Source organism: Paramormyrops kingsleyae, chromosome 1 (genome assembly GCF_048594095.1).
Source record: "Paramormyrops kingsleyae isolate MSU_618 chromosome 1, PKINGS_0.4, whole genome shotgun sequence".
NCBI lineage: Eukaryota > Metazoa > Chordata > Actinopteri > Osteoglossiformes > Mormyridae > Paramormyrops > Paramormyrops kingsleyae.
In genome coordinates, this window is record NC_132797.1 from 65,654,695 (window position 1) to 65,671,371 (window position 16,677).

At 42.9% G+C, this 16,677-nt stretch overlaps 2 protein-coding genes and 1 long non-coding RNA gene across 6 annotated transcripts in view; 2 read left to right on the forward strand and 1 right to left on the reverse strand.

Annotated features, from left to right (window-relative positions):
* The first annotated feature begins 3,408 nt into the window (after positions 1–3,408).
* Positions 3,409–9,937, forward strand: nfkbiz (nuclear factor of kappa light polypeptide gene enhancer in B-cells inhibitor, zeta). 2 transcript variants are annotated; one of them, XM_023835929.2, is made up of 12 exons: positions 3,409–3,752; positions 4,226–4,326; positions 4,451–4,487; positions 4,693–4,826; positions 4,920–5,434; positions 5,954–6,059; positions 6,335–6,481; positions 7,381–7,444; positions 7,596–7,762; positions 7,848–7,958; positions 8,222–8,389; positions 8,786–9,937. In XM_023835929.2, the coding sequence occupies exons 1-12, from the start codon at positions 3,524–3,526 to the stop codon at positions 8,837–8,839; spliced, it is 1,833 nt and encodes a 610-aa protein (XP_023691697.2). In that variant the 5' UTR covers positions 3,409–3,523; the 3' UTR covers positions 8,840–9,937. The 2 variants fall into 2 exon arrangements, with proteins under 2 accessions (XP_023691697.2, XP_023691690.2); XM_023835922.2 differs by having other exon boundaries at positions 8,222–9,937.
* LOC140593394 (uncharacterized) lies at positions 9,932–14,340 on the reverse strand. The gene is made up of 3 exons (XR_011993696.1): positions 14,067–14,340; positions 11,338–11,517; positions 9,932–10,783 (listed from the first exon to the last, which is right to left on the reverse strand). It is a non-coding gene; the product is annotated as an uncharacterized lncRNA (long non-coding RNA).
* A 603-nt stretch (positions 14,341–14,943) lies between these two features.
* The window catches only part of LOC111856196 (serine protease 23-like), a 29,208-nt gene continuing 27,474 nt past the window's right edge, over positions 14,944–16,677 (forward strand). For 2 of the 3 annotated variants that reach the window (XM_072717802.1, XM_023835969.2), the window contains exon 1: positions 14,947–15,174. Coding sequence is in view for 1 of the 3 variants with exons in the window: in XM_072717800.1 (XP_072573901.1) it covers positions 15,092–15,174 (83 nt within the window). In the remaining 2 variants the exon portion in view is untranslated. Of the gene's footprint in view, positions 15,175–16,677 lie in introns of all 3 variants that reach the window. The other variant, XM_072717800.1, reaches the window with a different exon arrangement.

A 16,677-nucleotide genomic window follows, 5' to 3' on the forward strand; every position in this document is an offset into this window, starting at 1 on the left:
ACTAACAATGCCTACCAATTAACCAGGCTAGAATCTCAGAAAGCAGGATTTCTCGCTTAGCCGGATAACTTGTCAGATTTAAGGTAGTCTGGGCTTAATGTAAGTGAACAAAAATAAAGGCCACTTAAACCGCGGTAAATTAAGTTATCCGGCTAAGCAAGAAATCCTGCTTTCTGAAACAGGTCCCTGGTATTGCTAAATGGCTTTCTGACTAGATTACTGAGATGTGATTAACTTCATTCCCAGTTCCGAGTTCCAACCTCCGAGGTAAATGGAATGCAGCATAAGGTCACCCCCCTCTGTATGAATTATGGCCCCTCTTATGTCCTCCACCTTAAAAAAATCCTAAAATCACCCCTGACTGATGACCATCCAGCACCACTGCTCCACCACGTTTGGGCCTCTACTCCCATCTGAACAGCCTGTACATTCGGAGTGTTCCTGTCTCCCACAGCACTGTGTGGTTTAATGTGTGCCAATGTCCCTAAAATTACCTGTAAATAACATTAGGAAAGACATAGAAACTTCAGTTGAATTTGGTTGTTGGTTGCCACTTCTGAATGTATGGATGGAGTGATGTTTCAGTAGCTGGCTTAGAGATTCAATTGGTGGCTTATTAGAAAACTAAACAGACCATGAGGCGTCAAAACAAAGGTGGGTAAGTGAAACCAGAACTAACAAGGGCTGGGACTAAACATGAAGCACAAGCAAGAGCAACAGCTCTAATGTATAAAGGGGTCACGCAACAGACTAAAGTCTACATCAACAATGACTGACAGGGGAACAGGGACATGAGAACGGACCGGTGTGGGCTATTACCAATTATATCCAAGTGACTTGGAATTGTAGGGAACAGATAATAGGCACTAAGGGCTCAGGAATCAAACCCTAGGGGGTACAAAGCACATAAGTCAAACGGCATAACTAGATAACTAAAAGATACAAAATAAAGTCTCACACAGAAACACAAGAAGATATGATTAATAAGGTGTACAAAATAGGACCTAGGACACAAAAACAAAAATTCTAACATGATGTAGGAGATGATGAGTTAGCAGCGCCCCCCTTAGCCCATTCAGCCACACAACATCCCAGGGAACACGCTGGGAATAGAACGATGACAATTCTGGAACTTGATGGAAAAAGGAGATGGCCAGCGACACCTGCAGTCTAACTGGGGAAATGACATACAGAATAGGGCAGGACAGGGATTGATCCTGACGGTGCTTGGGTGAGACTCCTATAAAAAGTCTGTGTGAAATTACCATTTTCCTCACAGTAAAAATGTTTACCTGACTTAAAGATTTTATTTTTTAATTTCCTCTGAAATTACTAAAACTGAAGTATCTTGATAACTACCTTGCCTTGGGCTCTGTTAAATATTTTCCACAACTTGTAATGTGATATTAAGCAATATAATCATCTTGCCTAATCTGTTTTCATAAACGTGTGTTTGATTTATTTTCCTAAAGTCGGTTATAGATCGCATATCCGAAAAATAAATAATTTTTTTGTATCTATATATAGTTTCCCTTTTAATTAATATGAATTAAGTTATTAATAAATTATTATTAATAAAAAATAATTCATTTCAATACAAGAACATTGCTGCATTTCCTCCCCTCCTCAGAAACGCTAATCCAGTGCTAGGTTGTGGCGAGCATGGAGCCATTTTCATGGCTCGAGGTACCCTGGACTTTTCTCAACACGATCAATTTAGGCATAATTTGACCGATCTTTTGACTTGTGGAAGAACACAGCAGGAAAGCCAAAGGTGCATGGCCACGTGAGCAGCCGCCTTCATTGGCACCTTGCCCAACAAGACCAGCACGGAGGCCACAGGCTTGTTACGGTTACTATCGCCCGGGGGTCCTTTTGTGAGTTTGTCGCTGCTGTTTGTTTCCAGATCGTAAAGTTGCGGACACCTGCTGAATCCCAGAAAGTAACATCATGTATCATGGCTATTTCTAACGCATGATGGCGCTGTTGTCCATTCGACTTAGTTCTGAATTTCTTAGATGGCCATTCTAGATATAATCTTATTTATTTATTTTGCTAGATTTTCAGCGTTCGCCAGAACTGGCGGGTGCCTTAATAAATGTCGCGTTTTGATAAACGTTTTACAGTCTCTAACCATGAACTGAAGAGGAACTGTTTTACTTTTCTTGGTCCGTCAGATCACAGAATGTAATATAAATCTGAATACTTGCGTCCCCCTATACTTAGCCTAATCTAATCGTGATTTTTAAGTTTATTTGAATTTGACGAATCCCCAATTGAATATAAATCAGAGTTAGGAAACCTTATTAGTATAAGGGTTAGTCGTCATAACTTAATTCTTACTAGTAAAAATGCAATAATAAGGCGTACAAAACAGGACGTTGTAGAGATTGAATTCACATTTTGGATATGTGTAATTTCATATCTCTACAAATACTTTGTAGAAAACTGCAATTGCATTTTTATCAGTAAAAACTCAATTATGGATTTATGGATCTGGAATTCTTACTAGTCAAAATGTAACTACAGATATCTACAATATGGGTTTTTACTAGTAAGAACTGAATTGGATAGCTCTACAATTAGTAGTGAAAATTTAATTTAGGATAGGCCTATGTGAGGTAAAAATACAATGAAAGTCAATGGGAATATATTAATAGTCAAATTCGATATCTTGAATTCATATTCTTACTAGTTAAAATTGCATTTTTATTAGTAAGAATGTCATTTTTACTAGTAAGAATTAAGTTATGACGAGTAAGCCTTATACTAATAAAAGACAGTTTGGCTTGCGTAGTCCCCCCCCCCGCAACTGCGCTACAGGACCCCCAGGGGGTGGTCGACCAGGGGGTGAAAACCCCCGTCTTAAACTGAATTGTCAGCTAATTTCAGTGAATTTCGTCATAAGAAAAATTGTTACGCATTACACTATGAATATGCTGTATACTGGTTGGTCTGACGCTAAAGTCAGAAATAGTGGCATAGAAAGGGGACATGGAATTTATTATTAATGTAGCCTTACGGTCACGCTTTAGTTTAATTCAGCCTGCCGTTAACCATAGTGAACTTTGCCTCATGGTCCGTTTAAAATTAAATTGAACTACTTCAGTTCTTAAAGTCACAATTCAAATAATTTCATATACTATTATATAGTTTCATATACTGTGGGAAAATATATAGGCTTATTCTCAGATAACCCGAATAATACTTGTTTTGTTATTAAATACATGTAGGCCTTTTATATGCCCCTTTCAATGAATTCAGTATTAAATTACAGTGTTCCCGAAAACAGCAATCGAATGTTATTTCCAACGTTAAACATTTACACAAATAATATTGCCAGAACAACCAATGGCGTCGCAGGACCTGCTCTCCGATTGGTCCGCTATAGATACACTTACTACAGCAGGACCGGCAATAGTGTCACTAAAGCGCAGTAAAAGAGAAGAGAGGAAAGTCAAAGGGGAAGTTAAGCTCGAAGTTACTGAACCATAAAGACGAATAGAAAGCCCCCTCAAACGATATGATCATTGAAACGACGGCGGATGACTTAGGAGTCCTGATGGACCAGGAGGGCGTGATGACAGGCAGCCCGTGGAGTTTGTGGTCTTTCTTCGGAAACTCCTCGTCCCCGCCCGAGTCTGTCGGAGCCCGGTCTCCCGAGTCACCGAGTTCCGACTCCGACTCGGGAAAAACCTGGACAGTCACTCGCAGCCACAGCGAAACCTGCGCCTTTAAGAAAGGAGCACAGGGTAAGGAAACTACTAACTTTGTATCGGTTTTGCTTGTCGTATATAGCGTGAAACAAATACTTTTGAAAGCTTTATTGCATAAATATTATTAATTTTGACAAAGATACGGAAAGAACTATAACTTATGTTGAGTATATGATAGGCATCTATCTATTATAATATTGATTCTATTATAATAGTAGTATAACACAACCATGAGGGTTAAAAGACATGTTAGTAAATAGAATAATAATGTATAAACACATAGGCCTACATAACATAACCATATTGTTATGCCTATATATTGCATATATATTACACAAATTGGAATATAATTTATGTCCGTATTTTGATTTATAACGAGTTCTCTCCACTAATAGGCTTACGTTTGAGAAGCCTATCCAAATCATAATGAAGTAAGCAAAAGAGCAGGACAGAGGACTTTTATTTCGGCTTCCGTCCCTGGTGATAACCTCTGTACCTCCACTGAACAGGCGATTCTTTGACCGTGACCGCGAATCTGAAGGCGACGTACCAAGGCGTCCGAGTCAAGAACCCAGTCAAGGAGCTGATCATGCAGAAGCGCGGCATGCAGGTACGCTCCAGCGTTAATCTCTGATCAGCTCAAGAAGATAAACGAGCATCCCTTAAAAACATTAAATGCAAGAATAGGCACTGTAACCCTGTAACAATATATGATTCTTTAACTATTATTTCAGGTGAGACTGTTCTCTAAAGGAGTCGATAACTGCTCAGGTACAGCAAATTCCGTCAACTCTAATAAAAGTTACCTAGCGAATTAAATACTAATGAGAGTTAACTAAATAATACAATAAACATAAGAATAACATTCCCTCTAATGACCTGTTAATGTCTCTGTATGCTGTGAGTAATCCTGACTAGAGAATGAAAACAATATTAAACAACATTCTGATCTTTCTGTTGTTTTTACTTTGCCTAGCTTTGACCACAGATCAGCAAGGCATCAACCGGCCAGCTTTAAGATCCCCTCCTGGCATTTCCAGCCCTAAGAAGCCAGCCTCATGCCAGTACAGCCCGGTCATCGTCCCCGACACTTATCTAGGCAACATCCAGGTACCGATTCCTCATCATCTTCCAAAATACTAAGACCGTAATAATGTTTTGCCAATTTCCCCAAACATTCTTCTTTTTTTTCTCATGTCCCAGGTGCTCTGTTGTCATGGCGACGTGGATGGTCCCCTAAAGGATAATGTCCAGAGCCCAGAGCACTTCCTGGGCATTTGTGACATTACGAGTGACAGCAGAGAGTGTTCCCCCGTTTCCTTGATGACGGTGCAGGTACAGGAGAGCCCCTGCCCCCCCCAGATGGACCTGGTTGGAAGCCCCCCCCAGATGAACTTTCTGTCACAAAAACAGGAGCCATCGCCTTTTCTCCCCAATGACAATTTGTCCTTTTACACCCCCCCAAAATCCATGCCCTCGTGTCTCCATGAACAGAATCAGGTCCCCAGCTACTTGCCCCAGACAGGCATCACCGGTCCTTTCCCCACTCCCTTCACTCCCCAGCCAGATCCTGCGGCCTTTTCCATGCCGTTCACTACCCCATCCACACAGATCTTGGGGGGCATGTCCTTCTTCCAGTGGCAGATCCGTCAGGAGGAGGAAAAGCTGCAGAGACTGACCCCAGATCAGCTGGCAGTGCAGGACGGAGACGGTGACACGTGAGTTCTCATTTCGTACCACTGCTGTTCCTCTGGCGGTATCGACTCAGATCATAACCTACTGCAAGATGTTCGCCTTGCTCGAGGTCCCAAGGAAGGGTCACAGGGTCTTGCTACACTGGTCACTGACCAATCAGGAGTAAGGAGCAGGCTGAGGTGGCCAGGATGCCATGTAACTAATGGGAGCCTGTTGTCCATGGTAATAGTTGCATGGGAGGGACCACATCAGGAAAACATAAAGGGCCACAAGTAGGTGGACAGGTGGTGGGATGAGACAGAACAGGAATAAAGAGCTGAAATGGAGAAAGTTGTAAATGATTAAAATGTAATTACTAAAAAGTTCTCCATTGACATTTTTAAGGTTAATAAGTGCTGAGATTCAAAGGCCCATTAGAGAGTGTAACTCCATGACTCGTCATTGACAGAGAGAGTCCCCTGCCACGCGAGACTCCCCAGGGCCGGGCAGGCCACCCTTTGACACCTCATCTCTGTTTGCCACCTCCCTTCCTTGGCCCTCAGGATCCTGAACATCGCAGTGGCACAGGGGAGGCGGGCGCTGGCCTTCGTTCTCGCCAGGAAGATGGCCGAAATCGGCATGTTAGACATCAAGGAGCGTAACAGTCAGGTGGGTGGGACCGCGGACGTCAGCACATTCTGCTTCGTGTGGTGTCATGCCCCTTGACGCCGCGTGACAGCACTGGCACGAAAAGCAAGCGTGCCTGCAGATCGAAAAGTGATAAATGAACATATCTGGCATTCCAGGAGTGTTTTATCTCTGGTGTTCAGTTATAGCTCATTAACCAAAGGATGTGTTTATTTTAGAGAAATACCTTCAGCGTTGGCACTGTTTAACATTTAACTGGCACTGCTGACCTTTCCGTCCTTCGACTCCTTACCCAGAGTGCCCTGCAGGTGGGCGTGGCCGCCAACCAGCACCTGATTGTGCAGGACCTCCTGACACTAGGAGCTCAGATCAACACTTTTGACCAATGGGGGCGAACGCCGCTTCATGTTTGTGCTGAGAAAGGCCATGCCCTAATGCTCCAGGTGAGCATGCAGAATCTACCACTTGTGTCCCCGCTGGGGGAGACCATCACAAATACATTTATCTTCCCTTTCATTTTATTTAGGTTTAAAAATGTAATACATTCACAAGATATGGGCAGAGATCAAGTTTCCTGTTTCTCTGTGGTCTCACACCTCATCCCTCATACAGGCGTGGTCTATCATACATCCTCTAAGACAACAAGGTTTTTTATCGCTCTGTTACATTGTATAACAGGACCTCAGGCATTGGAAAAGGGGGGGTAGGATTTGGTTTCATACTCCCACACTGATCTAGAGCTCAAGGTGTGTCTGGACACGTTTATCGGAGAAAATTTTACTCCACCTTCATTTTTCCATCTAAGTATCTGTCCGCCTTTTTACTACAAGCCAAGATTTTCGAGACTCTGAACGTTCACAAGTCTTGTTTGTCTCTGTGTCCTTCGTTTCACCACTGCCTGTATATCCTCTCTCTTTCATTTTACGCCTTTCACCGTGTCAAACTCCTCTTTTCATACGCCGGCTGGCGGTAATGCACAGAAGCATTCTTTCAGCTACGGTCAGTTGCCTTATTTACACTTGCCCTCGCTGCCAAGCCTGTTGATGTCCATGTGACTTCCTCATCATCGGCACGCTTGCTTCTAGAGTTCATTTCCTCATACGGGAGTGAAAAAAAAGTTTGGCGGATTAAAATCCCCTTTCTCGTAAGCAGTGGGGGAGAAAAAGCCTGCAGGACCAGTTCCTCGGAACCTCATTGGCTGGCCTCTTTCGTGAGAAGGCACTTATCTTGTAACAATGAACCGGTTCCTGCATGACACAGGGAAGGCTAAGAACCGTGTTAACCCTTTAGGGGCAAGATAGGGATGCCAGCTTTCACTTTAACAACATCCCTGTCCCTGCAGGCCGTACAGAGGACCATGCAGGCCAGCATGCAGCAAGTGGACATGGAGGCCATCAACTATGAAGGTACCTCCATGTTCTCTTCAGCCACTCTCAATCTCCTGTTTCACTCCAGAGTTAAACTCTGGCCCAGAGTTCTTAGACTCTGCCCTTGTTACCTACAGCCCCTAATCAGCGACCCCCCCCCCCAATTCACTTCCTGTGGTCCCCCAACCAGGTCTGACAGCACTTCACGTGGCGGTGCTGTCCCACAATGCCGTGATCCAGGAACTGGAGCATGTTTCCCCGCTGAGCCCCCAGGCTGAGACGCTGTTGCAAAAGCGGAAGTTTCTAGGGGAGTGTGTCAGCACCCTGATGGCCATGGGATCCTCCTACAAGAGCAAGGTGAGTCCACTTCTCCCCGTGCCCCCCCTACCCACACCTGCCACAAACAGCTATTCATAAACTCCTTCTTTTTTGTTTCCCTCAGGATCGTAAAAGTGGGCGGACTGCGTTACACATTGCCTCGGAGGAGGCCAACGTGGAGCTTCTTCGCCTCTTCCTGGACCAGCCCGACTCCTTATCTGTCATAAATGAGAAGGTAATCCACACATATACCTGTGACAATAACCCTCCCTATCCCATAATTCCAAGCACACTGGTCTATAATGGCTTAGGTCTGGTCCATTTAATATCCTTCTTATCCTTTACATTCTACCTGGACAAATTACTCCTTATCTTCTTGTTAAAGATCAACATTCCCCGCATAAAACAGGAAACCCATCATCACCCCATACTTCCTGATAGGCTGTAACCAATCTCCTCCCTCTCTCTCTCTCTCTCTTTCTCTCTCATCTCGGTTAGACATACAATGGAAACACCGTGCTCCACGTAGCCAGCTCCCTGCAGGGCCGGGTTGCCCAAGTGGATGCTGTCAAGCTGCTCATGCGCCGTGGTGCCGACCCCAGCGCCAAGAACCTGGAGAACGAGCAGCCCATCCAGTTGGTTCCGGAGGGACCCCAGGGGGATCAGGTGAGTCACTGCGCTATCCATCTCAGTCCTCAATATTCCTCTGTGTCATCTGTACCTAACATCACACCATCAGGTGCTCTATACATTCTCAGCACACCTTCCTCAGGCACACATGATTGACTCCAATTTTCAAGACATCAGCCCCCTTGTCTTAGTCTACTGATGACTCCTTCCAGTTCATATTCCCTTCCAAGACCCATTGATCCGTCTTGATCTAGTATACAACCCAGAATTATGTACAATCCACCTGTGAGTACCTTAGGAATCCATAATGAGTTGAGCGGTTGATGCCGTCAGATTTGTTGCGTTTTCTCTGCGCCTGTGTCACTCTACAGTCTCTTTTTTGTGCATTTCCAAGACAGTGAAGCATCTCCACCTTTGTGTCTGTGTCCATAGGTACGGAGAATCCTGAAGGGCAAGGAATCCCAAATCCGATCCATTCTGTACTAATCCCGCATTTGTGAGAATCACTGTCAGTCAGGCAGTCCCAGTTTGCTGTAAATAATCATTTGCCGGTATGAGGCAGATGTCAGTTGTTTCCATGAAACAAAGTTATTATAGTTTGCTGCTGTGCAGTTCATCATAAAAAAGGAAAGAAAAAAAAAAGTCATTGAAACGTCTCAGGATTTAACGGGATAGTTTAGCGAAAGGGAGTGTGGGGGAATTTCCATGGATCCCTGGTGTAACACCTGGAGTAATTAACGGTGTGGGGGGGGAACCAGATTGGTTAATCATCTACAACCAGCAGTCACGTCGGTCATGTAGGCGCCAAGTTAGGAGTTAGCGATTTACATGGAAGCAAGTCCGGACAATGCAGTGGAAAGTATTCGGCTCTGATAGTTTGCAGCTTCATGTTTTACAACCGTTCTAGATGGTTATCACGCTAAAATAAAAACAATGAAACATACAAACACTGGCAAGCCGCAGCGTTGACAATGCAGACGTGCCGCTTCTTTGGGAACATACAGGAACCGACAGAGATGCACGCAGAAGTGCAACAATGACTGTCGCAGACTCTCAGTGACCGTAATGTCACACCTGTGAAGCGACTGATCGTGAGATTACAGGATTTAATTGCTGTTCCCATTACTTGCAAGCAAAGTCTACAAAACTCATGACAAGCTCCATCCCAGAAATGAGTTCTGGTAACTGAACGCCACAGTGTCTGTGATCTCTGAGACGACAATTCGCCTAAGCAGTTAGTTTTATAGCATCGTATTGAAACAAAAAATATTCCTGCATTTTATCTACAGTTTAATCAAAGATGATGTAAATAATGGCAAGACAAGTAGATACACAGATTTTATTGTAATATGGATTTTGGAGGTGGGTTTGTTAATGCACATAGACTCCGGTATTATCTTAATAATAGCAGTCCTAGATGAAACTTCTCTATGTTGTGAAAGAGTCGGGTTTTCAGTCTGACAATCGGCTGTTTGCTCAGTTGATGACGTTCCTCTCTGTAAAAAAGTATGTCTTGTAGACAAAGATTTCATTTTTTCCTGTCTGTGTATATATTTTTTGATCATTAAAGAACAATTGAATCCATATCAACCTGAGTTTGTTATTTGTTCATTATTTGCTAATGGGTATCTGTGGAAACAATGTCATTTTACTCACATTTTTTTCTAGCAGGTATGTCCATTGTACACATTCACAGAAAACAGCTGTGATCAGAATGTCTGTAAAAATCATGCTGACAGCCGAATGTTTAAACTGGCACCAGTTTGCATCTTAATTTCTGCTGTGAAAATTTAATGTCCAAACAACATTTTTTCTTAGATGGATGGATGGATAGATAGATGTCTTTAACTGTCCTATTTCAGGTACTGATGATCTAATAATTATACTGATTTTCAATAAAACATGTTTTCTTTTGAAATCAGTTTGCTACTGAGAATGATGAGAGCAAAGAGGACACTTTGTTTCTAAATGTGTCAAACTTTCATCCTTCCCTTTTTGTTGTGTCGAGTCAAACAGAATCTGAAAGCATGACCTGGGAATACAGGGTACTATGCTGTACATTTCTTGGGGAAAATCTGCATTTTAGCTGAATTTTTGGTTCTCCAGGAAGCATAAAGAAAAGTTTAGAAATCCGATTCAGCCGTGTGAGAATGTTTCAAGGGATATTTCAGGTTTTTTTTTTTTTTACCTCACCTGTTAGTTTTGATTCTGGATATTTACTTTGTTTTAAAGATATTCATTTACTTATTTATTTACTAACACATACATGCCACAATCATTCTGGAATGAATCATTCTGAATAGTGAAGAGTGATGGACAGGAAGTGAGAGGGCAGGACTTGAGAGTCGCGTTTCAGATGGCCGGTAGTGCTTCCAGTAGGGTTCTTCACATCCTCCGTGTGTCACAGCGTATGATGGCCACTGTGAAGAACTCAAATGGAGAAGAAAGGACGACCTTGCTGGTGCTTTCCTCCCTAACACCCCCCCCCCCCCCAATGCCCCCCGCCCACAAGTTATGATTTTAGAACCGTTATTCATGGGAACCACAAGGAAAAAAAAATCTGACAACTTAAGGTAACTCATAGCACGACTTGCCTGATTACCGTAAATGAAACCGCAGCAGACAGAGCATAGAGGCTGCTGAGCTAAAGCACGTGTGAAGTTCACAGTGACGTGAAGTTCAGTATTGATGTGAAGTTCACAGTGAAGCTTCCTTTACTTTGGGCCTGTCAGGCTATCAACCAGTCTGCCTCTCACCTGTTCATTGCGTGAGGAGCTGGGGCGACAACCAAAAAAAAAAAAAAACCTGCCATTTGAATAGTTTTATGTATGCAAAAACAAGTCTGTGTACACTATGTGTCCATTCTCTGAACTCAATGCAATTTTTGCACATTAAACCAAATCATTTGCGTAATGAGGAACATTTTGTGGATTATTTGTGTATGTTTACACGTGGGGGCGCACGGTGGTGCAGTGGTTACTCACAGTGAGGAGGTCCTGGGTTTGGTTCTGGGTCCTTTCTGTGTGGAGTTCACACAATTTCCCTGTGTTTGTGTGCGTTTTGCCAGGGGCTCTGGTTTCCTCCCACAGTCCAAAAGTGTGTGGGGTAGGCTGATTGGTGTGGTGCCTGCCCAGGGTTGATTCCTGGAATAGGCTCCGTGACCCCTGTGGGGATTCTGTGGTTATGGTAATAGATGGATAGATGTTTACATGCATGCAGTAATTATCTTGGCTCCACAGGGCTGGCTGTAGAGGCCAATGCTGTGAGATATTATATATATATATATATATATACAGGATCATTCATATATATATATGTATACAGGATCATTCATATATATATACACTCACCTAAAGGATTATTAGGAACACCATACTAATACGGTGTTTGACCCCCTTTCGCCTTCAGAACTGCCTTAATTCTACGTGGCATTGATTCAACAAGGTGCTGAAAGCATTCTTTAGAAATGTTGGCCCATATTGATAGGATAGCATCTTGCAGTTGATGGAGATTTGTGGGATGCACATCCAGGGCATGAAGCTCCCGTTCCACCACATCCCAAAGATGCTCTATTGGGTTGAGATCTGGTGACTGTGGGGGCCATTTTAGTACAGTGAACTCATTGTCATGTTCAAGAAACCAATTTGAAATGATTCGAGCTTTGTGACGTGGTGCATTATCCTGCTGGAAGTAGCCATCAGAGGATGGGTACATGGTGGTCATAAAGGGATGGACATGGTCAGAAACAATGCTCAGGTAGGCCTTGGCATTTAAACGATGCCCAATTGCCACTAAGGGGCCTAAAGTGTGCCAAGAAAACATCCCCCACACCATTACACCACCACCACCAGCCTGCACAGTGGTAACAAGGCATGATGGATCCATGTTCTCATTCTGTTTACGCCAAATTCTGACTCTACCATTTGAATGTCTCAACAGAAATCGAGACTCATCAGACCAGGCAACATTTTTCCAGTCTTCAACTGTCCAATTTTGGTGAGCTCGTGCAAATTGTAGCCTCTTTTTCCTATTTGTAGTGGAGATGAGTGGTACCCGGTGGGGTCTTCTGCTGTTGTAGCCCATCCGCCTCAAGGTTGTGTGTGTTGTGGCTTCACAAATGCTTTGCTGCATACCTCGGTTGTAACGAGTGGTTATTTCAGTCAAAGTTGCTCCTCTATCAGCTTGAATCAGTCGGCCCATTCTCCTCTGACCTCTAGCATCAACAAGGCATTTTCGCCCACAGGACTGCCGCATACTGGATGTTTTTCCCTTTGCACACCATTCTTTGTAAACCCTAGAAATGGTTGTGCGTGAAAATCCCAGTAACTGAGCAGATTGTGAAATACTCAGACCGGCCCGTCTGGCACCAACAACCATGCCACGCTCAAAATTGCTTAAATCACCTTTCTTTCCCATTCTGACATTCAGTTTGGAGTTCAGGAGATTGTCTTGACCAGGACCACACCCCTAAATGCATTGAAGCAACTGGCATGTGATTGGTTGATTAGATAATTGCATTAATGAGAAATTGAACAGGTGTTCCTAATAATCCTTTAGGTGAGTGTATATATATATGTATACAGGATCATTCATATATATATATATATGTATACAGGATCATTCATATATATATATATATATATATATATATATATATATGTATACAGGATCATTCATATATATATATATAAATGAATGATCCCGTCCCTTGGGCCCATTGCAGTTGTTTCTACACGCATGAGGAACTGACGTTTTGAAACTCTGGCCGCGGAGGTTGACACTAGCTCCAAATATTTAGAAGAGAAATTCTCAGCTGTAGAAAAGCAGAAGAAACTGCATGAGGTTTGAAGAGTGAAAAGAAAATGGTCAGCATAATGAATTTGTAATATCGGACATCATTTCTGTATTGTGGCTTTTCATGAGTTCCCTCCATTTCCCAGTTTTGAAAATATACAAATATTTGTGCTTATCATCTGAATTTATCAAAATAAAACAAAGTTGGCATCAGACCTTATGCAGAAAGTCCACACCAACAGAATATCACTGCAGCTAAACTAGATACTCACTAGATACAAGCACTCAAGCACAAAGCAGGGTTACTTAAATTCAGATTAAAGGCCTGGATTGATTACATTTTATTTTGTCTGTAAGGTGTAAAGAGAAACAGATCATAGGTTGAAGGTCCTACCCAAGACCAAAGAGAAAAATGACACATTGTAGGATGCAAATGTGTGTGATCAAAAAACATGTAAATACATTAACCCCGAATGCACCTATTTATCCGCCTTCCATCTTGTTCTGCGTATCTCTTACGGGGCTCCAGGGTGGGGTCTGAAGTCTGTTCCAGGAAGTATAAGGCACAAGGCAGACTGCACTCGGCACGGGACGCCAGGTCATCGCAGGACACAGACACACACACACACACACACACACACACACAATCACACTCTAGGGCAGATCAGCAACTGGGATTTGCCAAATTGTATTTTTGGGCATTGGGGAACCTGGAGGAAACTTGCCAATCACAGCAGATTATGCAACTAGAGCGCAAAAATATATATATAACCTGTATTATTCAAAAGACACATTGCTGCCTTTTGATCGTGACGTCGCCAGACTTTCTGAACCCAGATTAAACATTGACAGAATTCCACTGAAATGAGATGTGCGTCAGAAAGCATTTCGGTCTAAAAATATAAAAGCAAATAAATACCTATGATTCAGTGCAAGTAAGTTCAATACCATCCATTTTCCGAAACCACTTATCCTCTTATCCTCGGTCCGGAGTCTATCCCGGAGGCTACGGGTGTAAGGCAGAAAAACAACCCAGGATGGGGCAAGTACTGAATATATCTGTGATCAGGAGAGACTAAACAAAGCAACTTTTCAAAAAGAAAGTTAATAATCATTAACCCTGGTCACACACGAAAAAGAAAACCTGTCTGTTTTCTGATCACTCGCATGAGAGTGTAGGTCACAGGCGTGGGATTTTATCTCAGGGAAGAACTTTTCAGACAGAGCTGACAGTTTTTATAAACACGCACAACCGAAGAAGTGTCTGTTTTTGGCCATGCTTCTTTTTTTTTTTTTTTTTTTTTTTAAATACACACAAGAACGGCATGTGCGTAACGTCTGATTAAACTGAGGCCGCTGTTATTGACTCTAAAGTGTGATGTGCCTTCTGACACGTTCTCCTGTGGTTTTTCTCTGAACTTTCCAAAGAGTGGAAACAGGATACTCAGTTCTCGAGACATTCAAAATACCTGCCAGATAAATGAATACTTGGCAAATACATCACTGAGGTCTCCAAGAAAGCAAGCAATTTCTGACTATCAGTTTAAGTAGTCCAAGGAGATCAAGAGACGCTGACACAGACAATCACAATCTCTCACATATAGACTCACACTGTCAAATAGGACAACAACTACTACGCGATCACTAACTTTCCTAAAACACACACACAAAAACACAGTGTAGAATATCATAAAAATAAGGATGGCATTTGTTTTTAATCACCCGACAAGAGATATTTTTATGTTTTGGAATTTATTTATGCGGCCTCACATTGGCAGATGGCTGGACAAAACAGGTTAAATAAGAACTTGCACCATCTCTCCAAAGGGAAAATAACACCGCAAAGACTGTCCTGTGGATATAGGAGAAAATCCCGGCCAGAGGTGGCTTGTTCACAGTATGGGCTGAATAACATTACATGTTTTTGATCTTTTCCCCCAAGAAATGTCCTCGAACAAGAAATCAGGTGAAGATAAGCTGAACTCCACCAAAACTGTATCACTGCAAAACCAAAATCCAGCGTACGGGTGAGTACATTGGCTCTAACACTATAACAGTAACAGATACTGGTGCTGTCACTAGTGAAACTGAGGGCACACAGGAGTTGTGCAAGAGAGGGCCCTACAGGAATGAAATCTGTCATTACCTATAAATAACCACCTGTGAAGGAATGGTAGAGAACATCCGGACGGGCGTGTTTCTAGAGATTTCTCAATAATCATGCTCCTTTGCTTCATGCCTCCCTTCTCATGTAAGAAGTAGTTGGGGAATGTCTTCATGACGGTCCAGCATCTAAAGCAGGGGTTCTTAACTGAGCCCCAAGGGGTCAGCAACCTTTCATTGATCTGAGATTTAAGGGCGAAGGGCTCCACAGGCCTCAGCAACCTGCCCAAGGAGTAACTTTGCTCTACAAGGCGTCTCCAGACACAAACCTAGACTGCATACCTAAGTCACAGCACACACTGGAATGTACGACTGCAACAGACCGTAAATCCTGCAAGGATCAAAAGAAACTTAGGTGATGAGTAGATGAAGAAGGTGGAGCAGCGAAGAACATGGAATAAAGAAACACGGAGGGTGTATTATAAAAATCAGAAAATCCCGCAGTATGATCATCTACAGCTTTTCATGTGACCTTGTTTGCTTCACGTGTTGCTAGTGATGAGCTGCTTGTTCAAATGTCACATAGATAACATGCTTCATGAAGCTGATCACTGAACCAGGTAACATCCACATCTGTTTCTTGCCTTGGCTCCGCTCCTCAGGCACTGACCTCCACCAGGGGGCAGTGGGGAGGCGACACTGCACAATTAATTGGTGACTTCTGCCCCATGCGTGCCGCAACCCACAACTGCAGATGTGCCAAACTGTAACCTCAGGTCATGTGGCAAAAAAAGTGAGTCTTTTCAGCAGAGGCCCAAACATGTGACCCTTTGTGTGCGAATCCACATGTGGTCTAAGAAAATTAGAATCCAGAGTGATTTCCATAAATTTATTACATTATTATTGTATTACCTTATTTTTCTGTCCAGAATTTCTCCTTTGTAAGGCATTAGTAGCCAAAGCACACTTCATACATCCCAACGCTGAAAGTGTCCATCACAAAATAGCAAATTTTTACTCACAGCCCAGCAGATGATAGAGAGGCATGGTATGACCGCATCTCTCTCCCCCCGACGCGTGAATTAAGCATGAAACAGATATGAGTGAATCTAAATTGGATCAGAATTTAGCAATCATGCATTCTGGGAAAGCAAAGCAGATCGTCAGAGTGAAGCACTTTTTCCTTCATTACCAACAGAACTAATATTTTGATAAATGTTAGAATCACCCTCAAATGTCCGCTGAGACCATCAGTCTTTGGTACTTGAATGGCACTTAAAGACGTGTCGTGTAAACTTCGATACTCAGTAATTGTGCTTCCTCTGCCCATGTGACGTGAACATGGATCTGCAGCAGTTAACCCAAGTTTTAGGCCTTGTGAAAAATGAATAGTGACTCATGGGCAAATTCAGAGAAACCCACATGCC

What these genes read in the sequence shown, in the direction of transcription:
- nfkbiz (XM_023835922.2), top strand. Translation starts at nt 3,524, where the DNA reads ATGATCATTGAAACGACGGCGGATGACTTAGGAGTCCTGATGGACCAG. An exon ending in CTTTAAGAAAGGAGCACAGG is followed by an intron (nt 3,753 to 4,225) that starts GTAAGGAAACTA and finishes TCCACTGAACAG; the next exon opens with GCGATTCTTTGACCGTGACC. An exon ending in CAGGACGGAGACGGTGACAC is followed by an intron (nt 5,435 to 5,953) that starts GTGAGTTCTCAT and finishes CTTGGCCCTCAG; the next exon opens with GATCCTGAACATCGCAGTGG.